The sequence below is a fragment of the Calypte anna genome, chromosome 4A, assembly GCF_003957555.1.
Source record: "Calypte anna isolate BGI_N300 chromosome 4A, bCalAnn1_v1.p, whole genome shotgun sequence".
Taxonomy (NCBI): domain Eukaryota; kingdom Metazoa; phylum Chordata; class Aves; order Apodiformes; family Trochilidae; genus Calypte; species Calypte anna.
In genome coordinates this window covers 231,107-255,112 of record NC_044248.1, presented here as the reverse complement: position 1 = coordinate 255,112, position 24,006 = coordinate 231,107, and the positions used below count along the sequence as shown (strand labels likewise).

The window sequence follows — 24,006 nt, the reverse complement described above, 5'->3', positions numbered from 1 at the left end:
AATGCTTTCTTTCTTTCTCTGTCTCTATAGATACAGATATACAAGGCAACCTAAAGGTTTCGACTGCTATTCAGTGCCTCCTCATTTGTCCTGGAGCCCTAACAGTGGTGCCCTTTCTCTTCTGGCTGCTTTTCCCTGCTTCTGGAGCAGCAGTTATGGGAGAAGCAGATGGCTACTGATTGGGTGAGCTTTGTGGCCTTAATACCAAATACTTTATGGAAAAGGACTTTATCATGCTTGGTTGGTCAGAGGAACAACGGGATGAGATTTATGACTAGAGAAAATAAATCTTTTTAAGTTTCAAGCTCCTTCACACACCCTGCATCATGTTGCTGTAGCAGAGCAGGAGTGGAAATCCTCTGCATCTTTCTTTTTTTTTCCTCCCTCCCCCTCTGTCTGTCCATCCTTTCACTGCTCTCCCCACCCCCTCACCCCAGGATTTAGCAAACCTCTGCAGACTTTAGGGACTGCCACTCACTGGAGCAGCAGAAGCCTTCACAGCCCTGCAGGGAAGGGAAAGACCATCCCCAGCTGCAGATTATGCTCCTCATAGGAATTTGCTGAGCAGTCAGCTCCTGCCAAGCCTTGCCCATGCTTAGCCCTGAAAGTGGCCACCCAGGTTCCCAATGAGGAGTTTTAAGTGACATCCTCATAAGCCCCACAACACAGAGGCCAGGTGGCCACCAGACAGGTGCCCAAGCTAGGCTGCCCATGGCTGGTTGCAGAGCCCAGGTTTCCTGAAGGAAGGAGAGCCCAGCACTGCCTGACCCTGCTACACCCGGGCTGGGGGCTGAGGGATCATATCCCCCTGAAGCAGCTCTCTGCACCATCCCCTGGTCACCCCACAGAGACTCAGCCCTTGCCACCAGCTGCAGTGTGTGACCACCATATTTTGTTTCTGCATGGGCCCACACTAAAGCTGGAGGATGACCCAGGGCCATGAAGCAAGGGGGGCTCCAGTCCCAGTGAGGGACACTCTTGGTGGCACACAGGGACAGAAGGGCCCAAGGGCATACAGGAGGCAGAAGGAGGTTTCAGTCCTACAGAGATTCTTCCATTTCTGTGCTCCACACCCCACAACATCCTCTATCAGGTTGTTAAACATTTTAAGGAAATTAAAGGTAGGTGAAAGCTTTCCAAGTTTCAAACCTTGGTGTTACTGTCAGGTCAAATAAGGAGGAAAACCAGAAAGCTGTGGCTGAGAAAAATAATTTTGAGATAGACAGAGTTGATTTGGGGCTGTATGTTAATCATTTAACCAACCTGTATTGTGCTCAGTGTGGCTCCCTGGTGAAGATACATATTAATATTTCTAGGTAGTTTCTTTGTTTACTCAGAAAGAAGAAGAGGGGAAGTTCAGACGTCATCACAGGCTGAAGAAATAGCCAAGGTGTTTATGGCACCTCCGAGCAGTGAGAGAAAACTGGTAAGGAAGGGACACAGTCCTGCTGCGGCTGCCAGAGATTCTGAGGTGAGCAGGGCTGTTTGATCCTTCTTGGGATGAACCACAGCAAAAGTTGGTGTCTGCAAGAAGGGCTTTAGAGTTTTGTAGCTGGGTAGTGACTTAACCTGGGATTCACAGGCACTGCTGCAAGCACCAGGGAGATATGAGTGAGAGGTCTATTGCGATAGGGAGAGGGGCTGTGGGCTTGCTTGGGAGCCGAGGTGGGACAGGTATGCCTCAGCCTTGACGAAGGGACAGTGCTGGGGAGATGCCTGGCTGGTTGTGGGGCTAGGGAGTCCCAAGAGGAACCCTGTGCCTGCTTGGGAAGATCAGCAGAGGGAGGAATCCTGCTCCTCCCTGCTGCCTTTACTGGTGTGCAGCATGGTGTTGGGTGGTGCAGGATATGCAGGGCAAAAGCACTGTCCAGAGCTGGTAAATTAACTGCAGAAAGGATGAGTTGTTGCTCATCCGAGGCCCCCATTTATTTCCACTAGGGAGGCCTAGCTGCTTGTTTGTCTCAGGGGACTGGAACCATTCTGCCTGCATTTCCTCAGACACCAGGAAACCTTGTGGGCCCACGTTTGTTTTTAGTCGCTTTTCCATCCCATCTCCTGCGTCCTGAGGACTGGGAGCCAGTTCTGCCCCTGGAAGCAATGAGCAGAGAAGGCAGTTTTGGCATCCCTTCATCCCTCCTCCCCTGAAAGGTTGTGTCTGGGTTTGTGACTTCTGGGAACTTGCATTTTTCTCGGGGATATTATTCCCCGGCGTCTTTATAGTAGAGTCACCTGCAAGTTGACTCTTGGCTTGTGTAGGTGTCTCCTCGGAGGAGTAACTGTACCTCCAGAGGCCTGGCACCTGTCACAGCTTGAAGGCAGCATCTCCCATGGGATGCAGGAGTGTTTCTTGAGCCTTTCCTCCTGGACTTGCCGAGTGAGCTTCGAGGAGGACTGAGCAGGGCTGGGAGGGTGCTTAGCATCCTCGGAGAGACAGATCTACTGGCCTTTGCAGCCACGGCCGTGGAAACTCCTCACGGGCAGAAATGAGGCACTTCTCTCTGAGAGATGAAGCGATATCGGTGGCTGAGCATCAACACCGCGCCGGCACCCGCAGCCCCCGCCGCCCCCCTACTCCCTGGGGCTCCCGGACAGGGAGCGGCACAGCCGACAGCCGTGACCGCTTACTCGGGACTTGACGGCCGCAACCCAAGCCCTTCTATCCGTAGGTCTTCGGCCCCTCCGCACCCAAGCCCAGTCCCTACCCCAGCTGCTGCCGGGACTCCTCTTCCCCGGAACCAGCTGTCGGTGAGAGTCAGTGCCGTCTCGGGGGCGTCGGGTGCTGGGGGGCCGGGAATGGGTTTGTGGGGGGCTGGCATCGGCTCCCCATCGCGGGTCGCCGTTGGCTGTCAGCGGGAGGTTTCTCTGGAAGAACAAGCGTACGTGAAATACCTATATAAAAGGAAGTATTTTGTCGGTGATTTCCTGGGGCTGGCGGAGCGCCCTGAGGCCTCTCCGGGCTGCGGCCAGGGTCTCTTTCCCTCGTCCCCGGCCAAGACCGAAACCCCTGAGCCCCGCCTGGGGCTGGAGCCGTATTGCGCCCGGGTGCACCTTCGCCTTCTCCACCTCAAAAATCCCTGAGTGGGTCTTGGCTGAGCCCCGGGGAGCTGCTGCCTCCCAAACCCGCTGACTTGGCTGTCGCCTGCGCTGCTCCCAGCGCCGGGACTCCGGCCCCGGGCTGCTCGGGGGCGGCGGGGGATGCGGTGGGCGCACTCGGGCCCCTGCGCTTGAAAGCGTGAACTTAAAGAGAAGTCCGCGCACACACAAGTGTTGTTCTACGAGGCGGAGGCAACGCCGTTGCCTGTGATTCACTTTTACGGTAGCATCCGAGGATGAGCAGATGCTCCTAAATACCACTCCTATCCTTTTTGGTATCGGTGAAATTAGGTAGCTGAGATAATATCGGAGCAATTTCGAGATAGTTTATGTGCCGTGGTGTCCCTTAAAATTTTCGCGAATAAAAATAACGTGTAGATTTTCTTTTCCCCTTACTAATGACAATCATTTGGACAATTTATATCACAAAGAGAGAGCAGCAGGATTAAAAAAAAAAAAAAAAAAAAAAAAAAAAAAAAGAGAGAGAGAAAAAAATTTAAAAAAAGGGGGGGGAGGGAAAAACCTTTGAAGCAGACATTGAGATCCAAGTTTTTACGGACTCCCATATTTTTAATGTTATGACAATCTCCGTTTTAGGAGACGCTTTTGTCGAATTAATAAGATAAATGTTGAAAGCATATTATATGCAGACTTTAATCCTAATGCAAGGAAAATCGTAATTATGTAGAGGATAAGTGAATTTGAAAGCCAAACATCAGTCCACTCTCTGATTGCAAACAGCACTCCGTTCGCCTCTGGAAATCGCTTTGTCTCTTTTGTTTTGTTTAGGGGGCTTTAAAATTTACTTTTAATTAAAACAAAAATAATATATTTTCTAGCTGAAATGACGGTGATAAGAGAGGAAGCGGCAAACACTCTTCCATGCTGTAAAAACCTTTATTTTGGCACAGAGCATCTGCGGATGCTTTTTCCTTCCAAACCTGCGTGCGTGTCAGTAAACGCAGTAGCCCCACGGCTGTGGGAATGCGAGCCTTGCGCTGCCCCAAAGTCCCGGGAGAGGCTTGGGGCGACGGGGAGAAAAGATGATCCCGTCCGTGGGGACCCCTGGGTTTCCGCCCCCGTTACCCGCCCGCACGTCGGGGCTCCGCCGGGCGCTTTCCCTGCCTCGGCCGCAGGCAACCCAGCTGGACCAGCTGTGTTAATCTCCCTCCGCACCAGTGTCCCTGCCTGCCTTTATCCCGGCAGGGAGGGATTTTATCCGTGCTTCTGAGCGCTCCCCGTTGCCCGGTAGGTGAGAGGCTGAGCGGGAAGGCGGTGGCCGGGATGCCGGCACCGGGCGGAGCGGCCGTCGGGCTCCCCGGCTCGCCGCCTCTCATCCCTCGCCAGCCGGGCCCGTCGGGCACCCCGGCTCGCCGCCTCTCATCCCTCGCCAGCCGGGCCTGGAGCGGCAGCCCCCGACCCCACGAGAAAGAGTGGATGAGAGGAATGCCTCACGTCCCGTCCAGCCCCCTTCCCCTTCTTCCCCCCGCAGGTGGCGGGTATCGGCGGTATCGGCAGATCCAGGTGAGGAGTGGGCGGGCGGGCAGGGAACGGGCAGCCCCCGAAGGGGTTAAAGGGAGGGGACGTGGGCTGTCACGCGTCATTGGGCAGATTATGTGCAGCAAACAAAAAGTGTGTGTCTGTGTGCCAGTCACTCACTGCATCGGGTCCATCTGCACTGCTCGCCTCCTCGGCCTCCTCCCCGCCTCGCCCTCCCGCTCGCCGTCGCCGCCCGGCCCCGGCCCCTGGCCCGCCGTCTCCCCGGCCATGGAGCGGCACTGATACAATAGCGCCGGGGGTAGCGGAGGCAGGAGCCCGCCTTTGTGACACTTGGCGGGGCAGGAGGATTATATCCGCACTCTCCCTGGTGAGTACCGGCGGAGGGGCCCCGCCATCCCCCCGCGCCTCCATCTCCGGGCCCAACGCCCGGCCGGGGAGAGAGGAGTCGCGCCTGGGGGACAGTTCCGGGGTAGCGAACAATGCCGAGAGATGGCCGTGCCGGGGCTGGGGCGCGGCAGCCCTGCCCGGGATACGGTGCCCCAGCGGCGGAGGCTCCGGCAGCGGCCCCGGCGCCGCCCGGGCCGGACAAAGGGCGACCAGGGAGAGGCAGCGCCGGGGGCCGGAAGGCACCCGGGAAGATGGGGAGCTGTGTGGCCGTGGGGAGCCGTGCGGGGCCCGGCGTGGGAGGATGGAAAGTTTGGCGGGGGGCTCTCCCTGCCATTTGTTTCGTTTGGCGAAATAATCCCTTTAGGGAAAGGATGTGCCGGGTAGCACCCGAACGAGGAGGGCGGCGGGAGAGCAGCCAGTGCGCCCGGCCCCCGTTCCCGGGGAAGGGCCGGGACCCCCCACCCCGTCCACGCCACCGCTCCGGGTGGCAAAGCCCCTTGGGGAGCCGGGGCTCCGATTGTCTCCCGAAAGCGGCGGGGAAAGGTGCCTCGGCTGGGCCGTGCCCGGTGCTAGCGGCTTCGGGTTCAAATAGGAGCCTCGAAAGACGGATCCATTCCCCAGCGAACCCCAAATGCCTGATTTTGATGGAAGATGGGGCGGGGGGAAGGCAATCTCACGCTAATTGGGTTGGGGAGGGCCAGGGCACCGCAGCCCGGCGCGCTGCTCCTTCCCCGGCCTCGGCACCGCGTAGCGCGGCGGGAGGTTCGGACAGCCCGGGCCACCGTCCTGCTCGCTGCCCGTCACCTGCATCCGTCCCCTCGTACAGCACGGGAGCCGGGGCTCACCCTCCTCCATAAATAAGCGTGTAGAGGTAAAAAATAATTACCTCTGCTTGCTGCTTTTAATTAAAGTCTCGGAGGGAAAGTGCTGGATTATGGTAATGAGCAGAAATACGTTCCCTCTTGTCGAGCTAAGCGAGAGGTGAGCTGACATGCAATCAGCAACAACGACAAGCCACTTGAAACCCATTCGCTCTGCTCCTCTGTCACAGCCCGGAGACCGGCCCGGCTGCTCTCCCGCAGGATCCCGGGGAGAGGGCGGGCGGGACACCGGCCGGGACCCCCTCTCCCCGCCTCGGCCATGGCTCCGCAGACGGCTTCTCCTATTTGTCCGGCTCCTGCCGGTGAGCGGATCCGGCCGCTGGGTTCTCCTCCGCGCCTACACGGTGCCGCCCGGAGCCGGCTCCCGTCGCGCTCACTGCCGGTTTCAGTGATAAATAAATCATCGCGACAGCCTCCCCGCACCTCGCCTCTCGCTCGCCGAGCTTTTCGCCTTCTTTATTTTTTTTTCCAGAGGGACGAAAATGCTCGTCTGCTTTTTTTTTTTTTTTTTTTTAAATTTTATTTTATTATTTTATTATTTTATTTTGTTTTTCCGGGCAGGTCGTGGCCGCCTCTCCGGGTGGTGCGGCTGTAACGCCTCCGCTCTGCCACTCTCTCCACCCGCAGGCATGGAGGACGCCGGCGTCCAGAGGGGAATATGGGACGGGGACGCCAAGACGGTCCAGCAGTGCTTGACTGACATTTTCACCAGCGTTTACACCACCTGCGACATTCCTGAAAATGCCATTTTCGGCCCTTGTGTCCTGAGCCACACGTCCCTGTACGACAGCATTGCCTTCATCGCCCTGAAGTCCACTGACAAGCGCACCGTCCCCTACATATTCCGGGTAAGAGCCGCTCGAACGCCGGGACGCCCCGCTTGCCCAGCTGGCTCGCCGGCTCGCCGAACAGCTCGCCCCGACGGCCGGTGCCCTAGCGTATCCCCGCCGGGATGCTTTCCGCGCCGCCGGCGAGGGCAGAGCTGCTCCAGCCGGCTGCCCGGCCCCATCTCGCCTGTCGGTCCGCCTGTGTTTCTGAACGCGGCGTTTGCAGGTGGATACGTCGGCGGCCAACGGCTCGTCGGAGGGGCTGATGTGGCTTCGGCTAGTGCAGTCGGCGCGGGAGCGGGAGGAGCAGAACCTGGAGGCCTACATCAAGAGCGGACAGCTCTTCTACCGCTCCCTGCGCCGTATTGCCAAGGACGAGGAGCTGTTGGTGTGGTACGGCAAGGAGCTGACCGATCTGCTGCTGCTCAGCCCCGCCCGGGCCCCCGCCCGCAGCAACGGTGGGTGACCCCCGACCTTTCCCACGGGTGAATGGGGGCCGCCGTGGCGGGGGGAGGCTGGCCGGGGGATCCCCGCTAGGGGCGATGGAGGGGGGGAGGCGGCCGCCGTCGGGACTCCCCGCCCCCCTTAATTCCGCTGAGCAGCGCCGCAGCCGGCCCCGGCTGACGGTGTCCCCGTCTCTCTCTGTGCCGTGCCCGGCCGCAGGCTCGTCACACTTCGCCTGCCCCGAGTGCAGCCAGCGCTTCCAGTTCGAGCTGCCCTTCGCCGCCCATCTCCGGTTCCGCTGCCCCAAGAGGCTGCACGGCCCCGACACCGGCTCCTCCGCCGAGGCCCCCAGCGGGAAGGACGGCGCCGGCAAGGAGCAGGAGGCCGGCAAGTACTGCAAGCCCGGCGGGCCCCTCCACCATCCCTTCTCCGGGGCCGAGGGCGGCAGCCCCGCCGCCAGCACCAAGCCCTCGACGGACTTCCATAACCTGGCGCGGGAGCTGGAGAATTCCCGCGGCGGCCACGGCGGGTCCCCGGGGCGGCTGGCTCCCCCCGAGAGCGGCCCGGAGGCGGCGGCAGGCAAAGGCAAGCGGCGGTACCCCGAGGAGGAGGAGCGGGGCCCCGGGGCTGCGGCGCGGGGCCGCTTCCCGGCGGAGAGACCAGGGTTGCCCACCGCGCCCAAGGAGGAGCCGGTGTGTACCCCGCAGCAGCAGTACCGGGCGGCCGGCTCCTACTGTGGCCTGGAGGAGAGCGGCCGCCTCTTCGCGCCGCCCAGTCCGGAGACGGGGGAGGCCAAGCGCAGCGCTTTCGTGGAGGTGAAGAAGACAGCCCGCGGCCCCGAGCCCGACGGCGGCCCCGGAGCAGGCCCGGAGGAAGGCCAGGAGCAGCGAGCCTCCCCACCTGCCCCGGGGACGGCCGGCGGGGAGCCGGGGCTGTGCCCCCGCGGCGGTCCCGGGGGTCCGTTGGCCGCCCGCTTAGAAGGGGGCAGCCCGGCGCGGGGCAGCGCCTTCACCAGCGTCCCGCAGCTGGGGGGCGGCCCGGGCGGAGGGGCAGAGGAGCGGAAAAGCGCCTTCTCCCAGCCCGCCCGCTCTTTCCCCCACATTCCGCCGCTGGTGCTGGGCCAGAAGCTGGGCGGTCTGGGCGAGCCCTGCCCCGACGGCGCCGTCGCCCCCGCCCGCCTCTTCACCGCCGAAGCTCTGGCCGTCAAGTTGCCGGGCGGCGGGGAGGCGGCGGGGGGCGGTGGTGGCGGGGGTGGGGGTGGGGGGGGCGGTGGCGCCGGCGGTGGGGGGCTGCCCAAGCAGAGCCCCTTTCTCTACGCCACAGCCTTCTGGCCCAAGAGCTCGGCGGTGGCTGCGGGGCCGCTGCAGCTACAGCTGCCGTCGGCACTGACGCTGCTGCCGCCATCGTTCACCTCGCTGTGCCTACCGGCCCAGAACTGGTGTGCCAAGTGCAACGCCTCGTTTCGCATGACCTCGGACCTGGTCTACCACATGCGCTCCCACCACAAGAAGGAATACGCTCTGGAGCCCCTCGTCAAGCGGCGCCGTGAGGAGAAGCTCAAGTGCCCCATCTGTAATGAGTCCTTCCGCGAGCGCCACCACCTCTCCCGCCACATGACCTCGCACAACTAGCGGGGACACCCCACCCCGGGGACTCTCCCGACACGCCGGGGAGCCCCCCACTGAGGGCAGCACCCGCCCGACGCTTTCTTTCCTTTCCTTTCGATGCACGCATTTTCACTTTTCGGGGAGGGGCGGGGAGGGCAGCAGGGGAGAAGAAGAACAAAAAAGAAGGAATTAAAAAAATGAAAATAAAAAAGCACCGGGAAAAAAAAAAAAAAAAAGAAAAAAGAAACGAAAAAAAACCGGCGAATGACTTAAAATACATTTTTTTAAATGTCATATATTGCAACATATTGATGCATTTGTCATACGTTTCTACTTAAATTATTACGCACTTATGGTTTAGATGTAATAATAATTATATGTCAGGGTAAATTTTTATTTTAGATATAAAGCTAAAGGCGGGAGGAGCGCGGCGGGGGACGGCGGGCCGTGGTCCTGCATGCACCGGATGCCTCCCTCGTGCCCGGCCCCCGCCGCCCGGCTCCCTTTTACTAGTGTCACTTGGTGCCCGTGAAATGGAGTCTCCGTAGTTCCATGTTACCTTTTCTTTTAGGTGTTTTTTTTTGTTTGTTTGTTTTTTGGTTTTTGTTTTTTTTGTTTGTTTGGGTTTTTTGTCTGTTTTTTTGTTTTGGTTTTGCTTGTTTCTTGTTTGTTTTTTCTCTCCCCCTCTCGAAAAGATTTATTAAACTTTATAGTTTATCTGGGTATGTTTAATGCTTTGACAATAAATGACTTTATTTTCTTCAAAGCACCTGGACATTAATCGATATCGGGAGGGTGGGCGGTGGGAGGGGGCGGCCCCACGACTGCGGGGGCAGGAGCGGTAGGGCCGGGCTGCGGGGATCAAAGGGGAGAGACCCAGCTGTGTCTGCTCTTCCTTCTTCCTTCTCTCCTCCTACTTCGGCTTCTGTTACATCGGTCCATCCTTCCATTTGGTCATCCGTGGTTTCACTTCACCTTTTATTCATCGTTTATTTCTCCTCTCTTCTCTCTTCCATTTCATTTAATTTGTCTTTGTTTTTCAGTTTCTTCCTCGTTTTCCTCTTTCTACGATTCATTTTCCTTCTCCTTTTATCTTTTTCCTTTATCTTTTCCTTTTCCTTCCCAGTCCTCAGTCCCTTCCTTTGCTCCACGCCACCTCCTCCCTGCCGGCTTGCAGGGTGTGGTGAGCCTCGGGGTTGCACGGGGCATGGAGAACAGAGCCAAGAGGAGCCTCCAGCCCAGGATGTGCTGATGCAGGGAGCACTCTGGGGCAGGGGTGGGTCCTCTCTGCCTCAGAGCATTACTGGGGTGATGGAACCACGTCCAGGTGTGCACAGGAAGGCTCAGGAAAGGAGGATCCTCTTGGGCATAGGGGGACAGCCTGGTTCCATGGGCACCACCTGCAGCGGGTGTATTTTGTGTCAGACTGATGTTTTTTGTGGTACAAGGGAGAGCAGTAGCCGACGCAACATCTTGGGAACATATTGGAAACCCGCTTTTACATACAGTAGGCTGGTGTAACTGGCCAGGGTCGAGTGTCACTGTAACAAGGCTGCATGTGGCTCGGTGGGTCACCAGCAGGACGTTTGAGAGGCAGGAACTCCCCCGTCAGAGCGTGGGAGTCGCCCAGCTTCATGTACACGAGGCTCAAGGGAAGCACCAGAGTCTGCCTTGTGTGTTTCGGGGTTTGCCACGATTTTATAGCTCTGCGGGACGCTGTCTAGAGTTTCAGGTAGAACATGCTTAAAAATTCTGCACACTTAGAGCTTTCTTGTCTCTTGTGGAGGAGAGCTGAGGCTGACAGCCAGCACTGGTACGAAACTGGTGTCAGTGTATGGAAGTTTTCCACCACACAATACCTTTTCCGTTCAGATCACTCTTCCCACACACTGCTGGAACCTCGCCCCTCCAGCTCCCCCCGATACTGTTCGCTCCATCAGCGCACTTGCCCTCAAACACCCAAACTCCTCCAGCCCCACAGGACCGTGCGGATAGGCCCCCCAAGCCCCTGCAGAGACGGACCCTCTCAGCTGGAGCACGCCTGGCTCTTCCACTGGTTCCAATTAAAGGCGGGGCGAGGCCCTAATTACTCCCCAGGGGGATTCCTCGAAGGCATCAGCACCTTCAGGGCTCCCCGCTTTAGAGGAGAGGGAGTTTCTTGTCGGGCTGCCAGGTACTGTGGCGGGGCGGGGACACGGGGAGGCTGCGATGCCGGTGGTCCCAGTGCCCCGGGGGCGGGCGGCCATCGCCATCTAGCGGGGCTGCCGCCGGGCCGAGGGCGACGGGGGGCCGGAGGGTTCTCTGCTGCCTGGCCGGACTCAGGACTGGTCCTAGGGGCTGCGGCGTGCTTCGGGCTCCTCTTGGGGCAGCTCCACTTCTGCAGCCTCGGGACCCTCCAGCACCTGGGGAGTTTCATCATGGGGGCACGAATGATACTGTTCCCGGTTTCCTCAGCCAACGCTGGTTTTGCTGGACATGCTGCTGGAGGGAGAGCTGCTGTCCCTCGGCCTCCCCATCGGTAAGTATTGCAAGGGCCTGCTGTGCATCGGCACAGCACCTTGCTGCATGTGGCATCCTGCAAATTATGTCAAAATGTTCCATGGCTTCTCATGGCCCAGTGGCCGCATGCGTTTCTGCAGCAAGCTGGGGCCAGCACCCTGTAGCACCCCGCATCACCCTGCTCTTCCACTCTTTCATTTCAAGTTTCTCTATGAACACAGTGCTAAGCCTCAGGGCTTAAGTCTGTCTAGGCAAAGAAGTACCTGCCCAATCAGTCAGCCCCTTAAAAATACCAGTGCTGGATCAGGTGGCTGTGTCTGCCTCTGAAACTCACTCTGTAAATGCATCTTCAACATGCCACAGAGCAGGTGTTTCAGGGGTGAGGAAGGGCAGCCTGCAGCCTCATCCTGCCCCAGCGCTGCCCAGGGAACCCTTGGCTGCTCCCTGCAGGGCTCAAGGCAAGGCTTTCCCATCTGTGGCTGGGCCACATGGCAGGTAGTAGTAGTAATACTAATAATAGTAATTACAACAAATGCCATTATTCATGCTGTTACAGGCTGCAGCAGGCAGGCTTGCACACACATACATTGCTGTTTGAAAGCAGATCTGAATTGTGCTTATTCTGACACTCATCCCTGATGTACATGGGCAGAACTGTGGTTTGGGGGTTTTTGTTGGCTTTTGATACATCAAGCAGCAGTTGTGCAGCCATGGGCAGCAGACCTGCAGTTGATGAATCCCAAGGCTGAAGCCAAGACCAGCTGCCTGCCTTGGGGCCTGATACTGCCCCTGCTGAACTTTGCCTCTGGCTCCACATAGCCATAGTTGTAGATTAGCACCCGCATGGTCTGACATGGGCAGCTGAACTCTCATGATGCATGAGGCAGGCTGAACAGAGCTGATTTTGCACAGATTTTGTTTTTTTAGGTCTGGACAGAGGTGTCCAAGTGAGGCTGTCAGTAGCTGCTTGGGTGGCCCAGGTTCACACCTCCAGGAGTGGGACACCTCCTAGGGGTATATATATGGGCCTGTCCTCACAGGGTGATCGGGGGTGCAGCCAGTCCTCTGTTGCTGTTGCAGGTCAGTCTCCCTTAGGCCACAAATCCTTACTGCAAAGGATTTTTTAGCAAGCTCTTGGGATGGGGAGTGTTTCCCTGGGAAGCAGCTGGCCCCAGGGCACCCTGTGCTTGCACGATCACGGGGCACAGAGTCACCCTGCTATCCCCTGAGAGGTTGAGTCCAGGGTGCTGTCACTCTGCTGCTACTATGAAATAAACCTTCCTGTGAGGGGATAAAGCAAGTGATATTGCAAGCCTGGAGTGGTTTCCCTGTGAGGTTGCCTGGCAGAGCTTGGCTCCCTCATACTGTATGTGTACATCTCATGGGAACCAGGGCTGGATCATATAAACACAGAGTTGACTTGGGTACAGCAGAGCTACAGCTTCACAGCTCACTAATCGGAGCTTCACTGCTTGCTTTTTGTCTTTTCACATTTTTTCCTTGCGTATTTTAAAGGAGCAGTTAAATACTGCCAGGCTTGTATTTGGAGAGGAGAGCATTCTTGCCATGCCAGACACAGCCCTGTGTTGCACAGCAAATCAAACAGGTTCAGAAGAACCCTTCTCTTCAAATGAGGAATTTTACACTAGAAACCGAACTTATCCTCTCCATTTGCTAAAAGTTTTCTCTGTAACTAAGACTCTAATAATTTAGATAACATAACATCAGCACTAGGCTTCAGAATCTGCTGGTGTGTGTTTAAGGGTTGCTACTGCCAAAGGCAATTACACCGGATTATTCCAGGAACTTGCCATCTACTTATTTATTTAGATTTAAGTTTGGGGATTTGTTTGTTTTTTTTTGTTTTCCTGAGTTATGCTACATGGGCACTTGGGCTATTTGAAAATAATGTGTTAATGAATTGATTTAAATGAAAACAACTCAAGACAAATACTGTTCATGCCCAAAGGACTACTTGGGAGTTTTATTTCTGAGTTTTGTCTGTCTTAGGATTTCATCTTCACTTGTGAAAAGTTGAAAATATTTCACATTCCATAAGGGCAATATCTCGTGTGTGTCACTGCCAGCATGGATTGCTGGGCTGTGATGCTGATGGGGACACAGCAGTCCCCAGAGGAGCACGATGGTATCCTGTGGATGAGCAGGAGCCCCCACCTCGATACCCATGTCCTGTCCCACTGCAGGGAAACGTGGGGAGTGCAACCCAAAAGGGCCTGGCTGTCTCATGGGGCCACCCTGAGCAGGTCTTGAGGACCTTCTTGGGTAAGCCCATCTGGCAGGTGTCAGGTTGTTGGTACCTTTTCCACAGGTACCACCTTGCCCCACAGGAATATGGGTTTTCAGGGATTTCCTAATTGGGGCGAAAACTGGGCCAGAAGTCTGTGTGAGCAGAAGACAGGCTGGCAGCCAGGCTGGCACTAGAAAGACTGGTGGAAGTTATGGACATAGACACTAGGGACAAAATTTAGGAGGGTGGGCTTGCTGGTGAACCTCCAGGCATGGCAGCTTTGCATGGTCATCTCCACCCAAGGCTTGTGTGTGCCTCCTTTGGCTCTGGGGCTGCTGCTTCGTGCAGTCACTGTCATAATGAAAACTTTAAATGTTTTTTTCATTCACCTTAACTTACAGTGGAAGAAATGGTTTATGGTCTCCTTGACTTGGATGGAGAGTAGATGTTTCCTGGGGGCCAATCCTGTGCATATGGAACCTTCAAAAGCAAAAGGCAAAAGGGGAGATGTTCCTCCAGTGAGGTGGCTGTGCCTCTGAGTGTACCTATGCTCTCCAGTGCAAACACCATGGGAGAGGTTCACAAACCCGTTAGGTCCTTGTCTTGCTCATGGATCTGGATTTAGAATCAGCTTGTTCTTGTACTCAAATAAACAAGATGAGCTGGCTAAGTGGAAGTCATACATTTTACCAGGCCACCACTACAGCTAGAAGAAGTAAACAAGATTTTGAGTGTCCTGACCCTCCTCCAGGTATGTGTGTCTCTATATACAGCTGTCTATATATACAATTTTATATATAAATATGGGTGCGTATGTGTGTGTATATAGATATAAGTGTGCTGACAAACAGTTTGAAATTGCAGTAATGTTGTTGTTGTGAGATCACTTCTGTTCACACCAGGCTGTGCCAGGTGTCAGCCAGGCTGGATATGGCCCCTTCAGCCTGTGTCCCTCCCTGCGCCCCTGACCTTCAGCTTCCTCTAGAGGAGAAGGTCATCCTCCAGCATGCCACAGCTCGGCTTCTTCCTGCCGAACCCGATCCCTGGGCGCACAGCCCGGTGGCCGCAGCCACCCTTGGTGACGCTACGGAGAGTTTTCTGAGTATGGCTGAAGGAGAAAAGGCAGGTTTGCTGGAGCAGTCAGGGTACAGAGGTGCAGCTTGGGCTGCCTGCTGGGAAGGGCCGGTCTGGCCCATGCTGGCTTCTGTAGGGGTGACTCTGGGAGATGTTCAGGAGCCTCGAGCAGCCCCACGAGATGAAACAAGCAGAATATACTTGGTGCTGTGCCGGGGTAATGGATGGGATGTCGCGGCAGGGTCTCCTCCCGTGCGGCCGTTGTCTTTGTAATTGGGCAGAAATACGGCTGCCGGTGCTGGCGGGGCACCGGGCAGGCGTCAGGGTTACCGGGCTGGCAGCAGGGGGCTCAGGGCTTCCATCCCCCCAGCCCAGGAACCGGTGTCGGGAGCTCGTGCACAGTCAAGTACCACAGACAAGCACCCTGTGCTCCTGGAGGAGCTGCCAGGGGACTTATGGTGGTGGCAGCAGCACTGGGACACCCCGCTGACCCCCAGGGGCGGCTCTCCGGGGTCGAGTACGGTGTGGCAGGAAGGAAAGCAGCTTTTCTGATCGGGGTGCTGCCTCCAGCCCCAACCCTGCTCCCGTGCCCCGTTCCCGGGGCCGAGGCTGGTTATGCAGCTGCCGGCTGTCATCCCTCCGAGCCCCCGGCCTGGGGGGCTGCAACCCAATCCCTTCCTCGGGTCTCCATCGGCCCTGCCGAGCCCCCTTGTATTGACGGGGGCTGACGAAGTATTTCTCGGCGGTAACCCGAGGCGCAGCTCCAGCGCCTTCGTCTCGGCGGGGCGGACAAGTTAATTCCCCAGATTTATTCGCCCCCCGAGCCCCAGCATCTGCTGCGAGGGGCGGTGCGGGGAGAGCTCGGCGCTGCCGGGACCGGCCACAGGTGCGGGGCCGCCGCCCGCTTATAAATACCCTGGCGATACCGGCGGGTAGGGGCGTCCCGGTTCCCCTGTACCCCGGCGCAACCCCTCCTCACCCCCCCCCCCCCTCCTCCTCCTCCCTGGGGCTCCGCAGCAGAGCGGGATGCGGCGCGGCGCCCTCCTCCTCCTCCCCGCCGGCAGCATGAGCCCGTCCTTCCTCCTCCTCCTCCTTCTCGCCCTGCCCGCCCCAGCACGGCGGGAGCAGATGCCCGGCGGGGCGCAGCCGGGGCCGGCCGTACGCAACGCCCCCGCGCCTTCCTCCTCCTCTTCTTCCTCCTCCTCCTCGGCGGCGTTAGCGGGGCCGAGCCGCTTCCCGCGGAGCCGCTCAGGACGGCGGCGGGGACGGCTGTACTGCCGGGTGGGCATCGGCTTCCACCTCCAGCTGCACCCCGACGGACGGGTGGACGGCGCCCACGACGCGAGCCCGCTCAGTGAGTGCCCTTTAGAACGGGGGGGAGCCTGGCCCTGGTCCTGCCCCTGCCCCTGCGCGGGAGGCAACGGGGCAACAACTCCCCGGCGATGTCTCGGCGGGGGTGGTCAAGCCCCTCGCTCCCTACAGCCTGGGGGAGCTGCAGCCCAGGCGGGCTGGCCTGGAGAAGGGTGAATTTGGGGTGCTGCCCGACCCGGGGGTGCTGTGTTCTGCGGGCTCGGGTGGGGACACTGCACCGAGGAATGGGGCGAGCTGTGTCGGCTGACTTCGGGAGTCAGCCTTCGCTCTCCTGAAGGAACCACTTCCTTGGGGATGGGTGTGAAGGTGACAGGTTTGTGTTCCCCCCACAGCACCTCGGCGAGGTCCCGGGGATGCAGGATGCTGCACCAGGCTCTCTCTCTCATCCCTTTCCCCATGTAACTTTTCCATCCTTCCCTCTGCATTTTCATTCTTCCTGCACAGTGATAGGATATATTCAGTTTAAAAATAGGACTGAGGCTGACGTTCCCTGGAGAGAAAGCTGTGCTAACTCATGGCTTATCCTTCAGTCGGAGCTGCTGTGATATCCTGTTAGGGGGAATGAAATGGCAGGCAGGGATGAAAAATTACTTAAAGAGCCTGAGGTGACCCTGGCAGCACTTGTGGCTTCAGTTGTTGGGCACACAGGGAGCAATGGCCACCTCTGGCCTGGGCCAGCTAATTTGGGCCCTGGTCTGTGCTGTGACCCTGTGAGGGAGAGCAGGGTTGTCAGGGATGCTGGAGTGGTGAAAGCCCTGCTTGGGGTCTCCAGGAGCACTGTAGTTGCATATTCAAGAGGCTGTTAGGGGCTGTGAAGAAGGTGAGTGGGGATGCTGTTTTGGAAGGTGTGAGTTTGGAGGGGCAGCCTGTGCCATGCCCCCCAGGCTCTGTTTCACGGAGGGATCCTACCCTGTGAAGTTAGAGCAGCCTTCAGCTTTGGAGGCCACAGCTGTCTTCACAGGGACTTGGATTATATGAAGTTCCTTCCTCTTTAATCTGAGATTCTCTCCCCGGAAAGGCGACAGCAGCGTCAGCTCCACACTTGGGAGTGGAGCCAGCCCAGGCTGGGGACATGTGCTGGTGGCAGGGGGGGGTGTGCTGGGGTCTTGCCCTAAGCAACCATCCCCTGTGAGGACTAACCCATCTTTTAGCAGGAAACCTGGGATTGACCTAGGGCACCCCAATAAGATGGAATATGCTTCTCACCCAGCATGGCCAGCTCCCCCTGAAGGCCAGTAGGTTTTGGTGTGACCTTGAGGACAGGAAGGGTGCTGGAGAGGGTGCATGCCTTGTTGCAGTGGGGCTGTACAACCCCCTGCCTCAGTGGGATGAGTAGGGACATCTCCCCAACCCCCCACAGGGCCCCCCAGGTGCCAGGACCTGGGACCCTCTGGGAGCTGTGCTTCCTCAAAATAAACATGGAAGTGGTGATCTGATCCCCCAGCCTCGGAGGTTTAGCCAGCAGCCTTGGATTTGCTCTTGGCACGTTAATCTGCATGACTGGGCAACATGCTATCACAAGCTCCTTCCTCTGGGGCCACCGAAATGCCCCTGGGGCCACCCCAGCACTGCTGCTGGGGGTCACAATGCTTTTTGCCCAGAGTGAGAAGGACATCTTGGGGACATGTTGCTGTCACCATTCTTCTGCCTGGGGAGCGGGGATATCATGTTGTGTGGAGAAGTGAAACCCCTTGGCTGCTGAATGATGCTTGGAGACTGAAGCTCTTCTGGATGATGAGTTAAAGGTTAGGTATGCTACACCAAGGGCCAGAGCCAAATCCTGCTCAGAAAAGACATATTTGAGGGGAAAAACACTTGTTTTCTTGTGTCTGGGCTGTGTAGCACCCCTCCTTTCAAGTTTTGCTGTGAGGAGGGGCCTAAGAAATCACCATTGGTGCTTCCACCAAAACAGGGTGTGTGACACCTTTATTTCCAGAGTCCTGCATGTAGGGGAGGAGGATGGGCAAGGCTAATCTCAACGGGCACAAGGTGCTTTTCCCACCCTTGGGAAGGGTTTCCCCAGGAGTAAACTTGTGCTGCCACAGCTGAGTCAGAACTTGTCCTCTAAAACAGCGATTTTTTTAAAAAAAAGAAACCCCCCCCCACTGCCTTGTAGCCATCCTGCAGTCAATGCATGCCTGTCTGTGGGGCAGAGGGAAGGAGCAGGAGTGCTGCGTGGAGCTGGGTGGCTGAGGAGCAGGGTTTTGTGGAGAGGAAATGCAAACCTATGAGACTGGTTTTTTTTTTTGTGGTTTTTTTTTGGTATTTTTTGTTTGATTGTTTGGCTTTTTTTGTTTTGTTTTGTTTTTCTCCTTCTTCTTTGTCAGGCCACTATGAAAAGAACTGTGATTTATTTTGGGATTTCTGTCATCCTAGGTATTTTGGAAATATTTGCTGTGTCTCAGGGGATTGTAGGAATACGAGGAGTTTTCAGCAACAAATTTTTAGCGATGTCAAAAAAAGGAAAACTCCATGCAAGTGTAAGTAAACCCCCCTGCTTATCAGTATGTATTGTTTATTAAAGGCCTTGTGACACCTTCATGTGCACGGGGCAGCAATCTTCCCAGGCAGGGCCCCAGCATGCTGGGTGGCATCAGCACCCAGACAGATAGGGGACAGGTGGAGCCAAAACCCAAAGCCCATATCCCTACTTATGGCCTTTAACAGAGAAAAGTGTTTTTGTTTTTTGTTTTTTTTCTTTCTCTCGCAGTTGGGTATTTGCATCAAAAAGGACTTGTTCTTTGAGCATTGCTGGGTTATTTTTAGCATCTTCTGCAGCAGATCATGCAGACAGTTTTAGCCAAATGTCTCCAGGCGAGGGGCACGTGTGGCGCCAGGAGTTGCCAGCAGCCCTGCTGGTTGGCTAGGCTCACCCACAGGGACCACTCCTGGTGTCCCCTAGGCAGGTGAGGTTCAGCCCATGTGGGAGCCTTGCAGCTAGAGAGAAAAAATCCCATTAACTCTTGTTCCCGTGGGCTGTTTTCCTGAAGACTGGGTGTTTCTGCAGGTTTAGTTGTGCGTTGTCCATGCTTTCTGTGTTGCATGCATCTTGTAAGTTGATTTAATTTTCTTTTTTGCAACTTTAAGATGCGGCTTCCTAATTTTTTTCCTCGTTAGTTGTAGAGGTAATTTAGACAAAAGGAAGTTACCACTGTGCTTATACAACAGTTGTCATATTTTAAGGTTGTGTATAAATGCAAGACCCAAAGACAGGCAATTTTAAGGCAGAATCTTGGATGGTCTGTCATCCAAGTTTGATCCCAGGGATGCTGCTCAGGGCTGACAGGCTGCAGCAGGGAAAAGCCAAGTGACTGCCCCATGGTTGTGAGATAAACTTCACAGTGGTGAAGTGGCTGTTACTGATATGCCCACAGATTGCCTTCAAGTGAGATTTATGAACTTTCCTCTCTCTCCCTTGAGTCTTATTGGAGTGTTGCTCCTGAAACCTAATGATGCTTAAAAGGTGAAGGCATGGTTGCTTATTTTAGGAAACCAAGTACGAGTGGGAAAGGCATTTAGGGGAAAAGGGGAATGTCTGTGTGGAGGAAATCACAAGAGAAGGAGATGGGGCAGAAAAAGGAGCACAGGAGGAGAGCAGTGTAAAGGTAAAGTGTGGAGAGGTGAGGGGAGAGCCCCAGACCCTCCAGAGCCTTCCATTTCTTGTGGCATACAATGGGCCCCTTATTTGAGTTGAAGCCTTGATTTATGCTCTGGTGGAGGAAGAAATTAAATTAAATATCATTGATGTATGGCTAATTGTTGGCACACAAAGAGCAGTGCCTCCATTATGTGGGTCAGAGCCAGGGGTGAGGACACAGAGGATGCCCTGTGTGGATGAAAGACATGAATTTGTAGAAACTTGACCCAAATGTCTAAAGATTGCTGGTCTAAATAACATCGATAATGCAAACCCAGCATCTGCTGTTCTTTGCTGCTTTGGCAGGATAAAGTTATTTCATGGCCTAATGAGTTTTGAGCAGTACAAAGTATGTCCTGTGCCCGTCACTCAGGGCAGCGCTTTGATATGGGAGTTATGCTGGTGACTTTGTTTTGAACCCCAGATAAAAGTCATTCCTTCAGGGATTCAGGCTCCCTCAAAACTGACTCTCAGGGCCCAGCTTTACAGCAGCCCTCCCTTCCTTCCTTTTTTTTTTTTTCTTTTTTTAATAATTTAATTAAATCATGAAGCAGTATGACTTTAGAGGCACCAGCTTCAGAAAATGACAGCAATCCTGGCAATTATCAGTTGCATGCACAGATGGCTTTTCCCTCGTTGTTAAATCCTTGGTCCCCTGTTTGTACATTTGTAGCATGGTATGAGCAGGAGGGGGTTTGGAGTTGGTCTGGGCAGGGGCCAGCACGGACTCCAGCAGAGTTTTACCTGCAGAGGGCCCAGGTAATTGTCCTTTCTCAGGAGCTGTTCAGAGTTGACAGAATGCCACAGTCCTCACTGGGGCAAATCTCTGCTGAACTGAATTTTTGAAATTTATTTTACTTCAGGGTTGCTCCTCATGGCTGTCCCTGGAGAGAGCAAACCCAGTGGCTGTGCTGTGAAAAATTACTTTTCTCCATCCGAAAGGGTGAGATTGTTGAGCTGAGAGGCTGGGATGTGGGGAAACAGCAACTAACGTGCTTCTCAGGACAGTTTGTCACTGGGGGTCAATGGTTTCCCTCTGTGTCTAGGGTTGAGGACCCCCACTTCCCCACATCCCACTTTGGGGGGGGAGGGGGAATATGCTACTCCTACTCCTTGGAAGTAGTTTCCTGCTAAACCACTTCAAACAAAAATGTCTTCGGTGCTGCTCCAGACTGAGATAGGCAGCCCTCTTGCTGCCACCTCTCTTTGCAGGGCGGCATTGCCTAAAAATTCTGGGCCAGATTGGCACTGCTGACCCAGCACACCCCTCTGTGCAGGGGAAAGTGTGAGCAGGGTCATGATCATCTTTTGCTCACAGCAGCGCTTGCAGAGCTCGATGGGGTCGATTTTGGCAGGGGGGCAGGGAAGCCAACTTCTCCTCCTGCACCAAAAAAGCCTGCTCTTGCCATTTGGCCAGCTCCCCTGAAGAAACAGAACATCTCGGGACTCAAGCACCCTTTCAGGTTTGTATTGGTCAATCCTGAAAACTCCCTGTGCAAGGACTGATGAAGGGCTGCCTCACCCAAGCTCCTCTGTGTCTTGGGGCTTCAGAGAGTAACAAGAGGTCAGTGAAGCCCTGCCTCAGGAGGGTTAAATGCTCAGTGCATGGGCCATGCAGCATGCAGGGTGTATGAAATAGGGAAAGAAAAATGAGTCATTAAGGTGACATTTCTGTCAAGTGAAGAGCAAAAGGAGACTTAATTCACAGTGCTATGAGGAAATGGGAAAAAATACATGGCAGACTGGGGATTCTGTCACTTGTATTATAGAACAAAACTTCTCTGGTTTAATTAGGGGTTTAAAATTATCCCAGCCAGCTGGGCCTTCTGTGTGGTTATAAAGCACTGCTTGGGGGTTTTCTCTCCTCTGCTGAGGGTTTTGAAGCTGGAGAGCTCAGTTCATATCAGTAGTTGGGAGCGTTGCCTTGCTGTCAGGCTGTGGGTCCCCAGCATGGCTGCAGGGCTGTCAGGGCACTGGGCACCTGTGGTCAGATTAAGGAGGGGAAAATTATTTCAGAGAGTGTCCCAGGGCTGTGGATACTTAACTGGGGTGTTAGGGCTCTGTTTTTTTTATTTCTGCATGTATTTTTTTTTTTCTCTCCTCCCTGTTGACACAGAATTCAGCCTGTCCTCCCAGGCCAGGGGAAGCCTTTCCTCAGCTGTCCAGGAGCCAGGGTGGCTGTCCTGTTTATAGGAGGACATACTCTTGGGCTGCAAGTAATTGCTTCAGACTATCAAAGGACATAAACACCCTGAGTTCTTTTAAGATGAAGAAGGAGAAAAAAAACCCAATACAATCAAATCTATGTTCAGTGAAGCAGTGAAAATCTGCATGCAAATTGCCTTTCCAGATTACTGAGTGATGATTCAGTGCCCAGGTGGGGGTGGGAACAGAGATGGGGCAGGGACTCCTCCACAGGGTTCTCTGAGGAGTGCAGAGCCATGTCTCCCCTCCTGTTGGTGGGCAGGGCAGGAGGGAAGGGTGCTGCTGGGACAGACCAAGCCTGGATTTTCCAAGAAAGTTCAAAATTCAGTGTCAAGCAGCTCTGAAAGTATGCATGTTGGGGTTTTTCCAAATTACTGGATGCCCGTTGGCCTTGGAATGGGTTTCCCTGGCACCCTGTGTTGCTGCTTGTCCTTTTAGACCAGGTTTTGGGAAACTTAAAAACCCAGAGAGCATGATGGGGCAGGGGACATGTTCAACCAGCCTTTTGCTAATGGTGCCCGTGGCTCTGTCCCCTCAGGCCCGGTTCACCGTGGATTGCCACTTTCGGGAGCGCTTCCAGGAGAACAGCTACAACACCTACGCCTCAGCCGTGCACCGCAGCCCACGCTCAGGCCGACAGTGGTATGTGGCCCTCAACAAGCGGGGCAAAGCCAAGCGGGGCTGCAGCCCCCGTGCCCGGCCCCAGCACGTCTCTACACACTTCTTGCCCCGCTTCCGGCAGCCGCAGCCCCCCGAGCTTGCCTTCACCGTCACCCTCCCTGAAAAGAAACCCCTGCCACCGAAACACAAAGTGTCACCGGCCCCGCCTCGGAAGAACCCTGGCCCTGTCAAGTACCGGCTGAAGTTTCGCTTTGGGTAGCATGGTGGGGTGATGAGTGGGAGAGACTGGTGGATTTTGTGGGTGACCCTTGGGACACCCGTGTTCCCCTCCCTGGGTGTATCAGGGAGGCTGCAGGTGGCCGCGTGGGCTCGGGGTCTTCTCTTAACCCGCAAACCAGACGGCATCCTCGAGGCATGCTCTGGGATGACAGACCTTGGGCTTTCCAAAGAGGATTCCTGTGGTAAATGGAGATCACCTGGTGGACCTCGGGTCAATTTTCTGTTGCTGAAAGAAGAAAGGTACCTCTATGGCGAACATATTTTCTTACCTTATTTTCACTAGTGACTCTTTTGACAATCATTTTTCATACAGGAGATATGTTCAGTGCCAACCAATTATGTGCTGCTTCTGTTTTTTTTTCCTTAATCTCCTTTTTGCTGCACTTTTTTCTTCCAACTATACCTCAGACACCGTGTACCAGGTCTGCCCCTCCCTTTCTCTTACAAATCAGCTCTTCCCTTCCAACAAGACCAAGCCCAACAAATTCCTTCACCTTATCTGTGGTGCAAGGAGGTCTTAAAACTCCTTGTTGGCCATAATGGATTTTAATTTTTTCTTTTTAAGGGTAGCAGTCTTGGGGAGGGTGGGTGTTTGCAGCCCTGCTTCTGGTGGTCTCTCCTGTTCTTCCCTGGACAGCTGCAGGAGCGAGTCTCCCCCTGTCCATCAAAGTATGGCTTCAATGTCCATGTTTAAAATACCTCTGCCCTGGCCCATGGCATTCCTGCTTGGGATCCAGTGTCCAGGGGAGCCCCTTGCCACTCCTGCTCCCTGGGGACAGGGACACTTTGGCCCCTGAGTGCTCACTGGTTTCTTCTAACACTTTATGCTGCTAATTTATTTTATTATTCACAATATACTTAACAGAGGGGGTGGGGTAGGGTTTTGTTTTGTTTTATAGTGAGTGTGGCGATGTGGTAATAAAGGCTGTTACAGCTACTCGTACCTTTGGGAGTGTTCTTTCCCACTCTGCTGTCCCCACTACTGGATTGTTTCTCCATTGTAGTATTACCTGCAGAGTAATTGTGTGCCTGGAGTTTTTGATTGTGATTTTTCTGTGTTGTGTATGTACAGCACACCATAGGGTTGAGCCTTAACAGGAGACCTGGCAGGCTGGTGTTGGCACAGCCCCTCCCCACCTGAGCCCTGCTGGGGTCAAGCAGCAACAATGGGGCCTGCCCAGACTTTCCTCTAAATCTGTTCATGGTACTAATGGTTATTAGGCCACACCTGGAGTATTGTGTCCAGTTCTGGGCCCCTCAGTTCAAGAAGGACAGGGAAGTGCTTGAAAGAGTCCAGCGCAGAGCTACGAAGATGATTAAGGGAGTGGAACAT

The 24,006-nt window shown here is 55.3% G+C and overlaps 2 protein-coding genes across 2 annotated transcripts; both read left to right on the top strand.

The window, feature by feature from the left end:
- The first annotated feature begins 6,490 nt into the window (after window positions 1-6,490).
- Window positions 6,491-8,860, top strand: PRDM8 (PR/SET domain 8). Its single transcript, XM_030450025.1, has 3 exons — window positions 6,491-6,709; window positions 6,915-7,146; window positions 7,352-8,860. Exons 1-3 carry the CDS (start codon window positions 6,491-6,493, stop codon window positions 8,761-8,763), a joined length of 1,863 nt encoding a protein of 620 aa, XP_030305885.1. The 3' UTR covers window positions 8,764-8,860.
- A 6,686-nt stretch (window positions 8,861-15,546) lies between these two features.
- On the top strand, window positions 15,547-22,778 carry FGF5 (fibroblast growth factor 5). The gene is made up of 4 exons (XM_030449997.1): window positions 15,547-15,563; window positions 15,613-15,914; window positions 18,308-18,411; window positions 22,312-22,778. The coding sequence occupies exons 2-4, from the start codon at window positions 15,626-15,628 to the stop codon at window positions 22,651-22,653; spliced, it is 735 nt and encodes a 244-aa protein (XP_030305857.1). The 5' UTR covers window positions 15,547-15,563; window positions 15,613-15,625; the 3' UTR covers window positions 22,654-22,778.
- The last annotated feature ends 1,228 nt before the right edge of the window (window positions 22,779-24,006 follow it).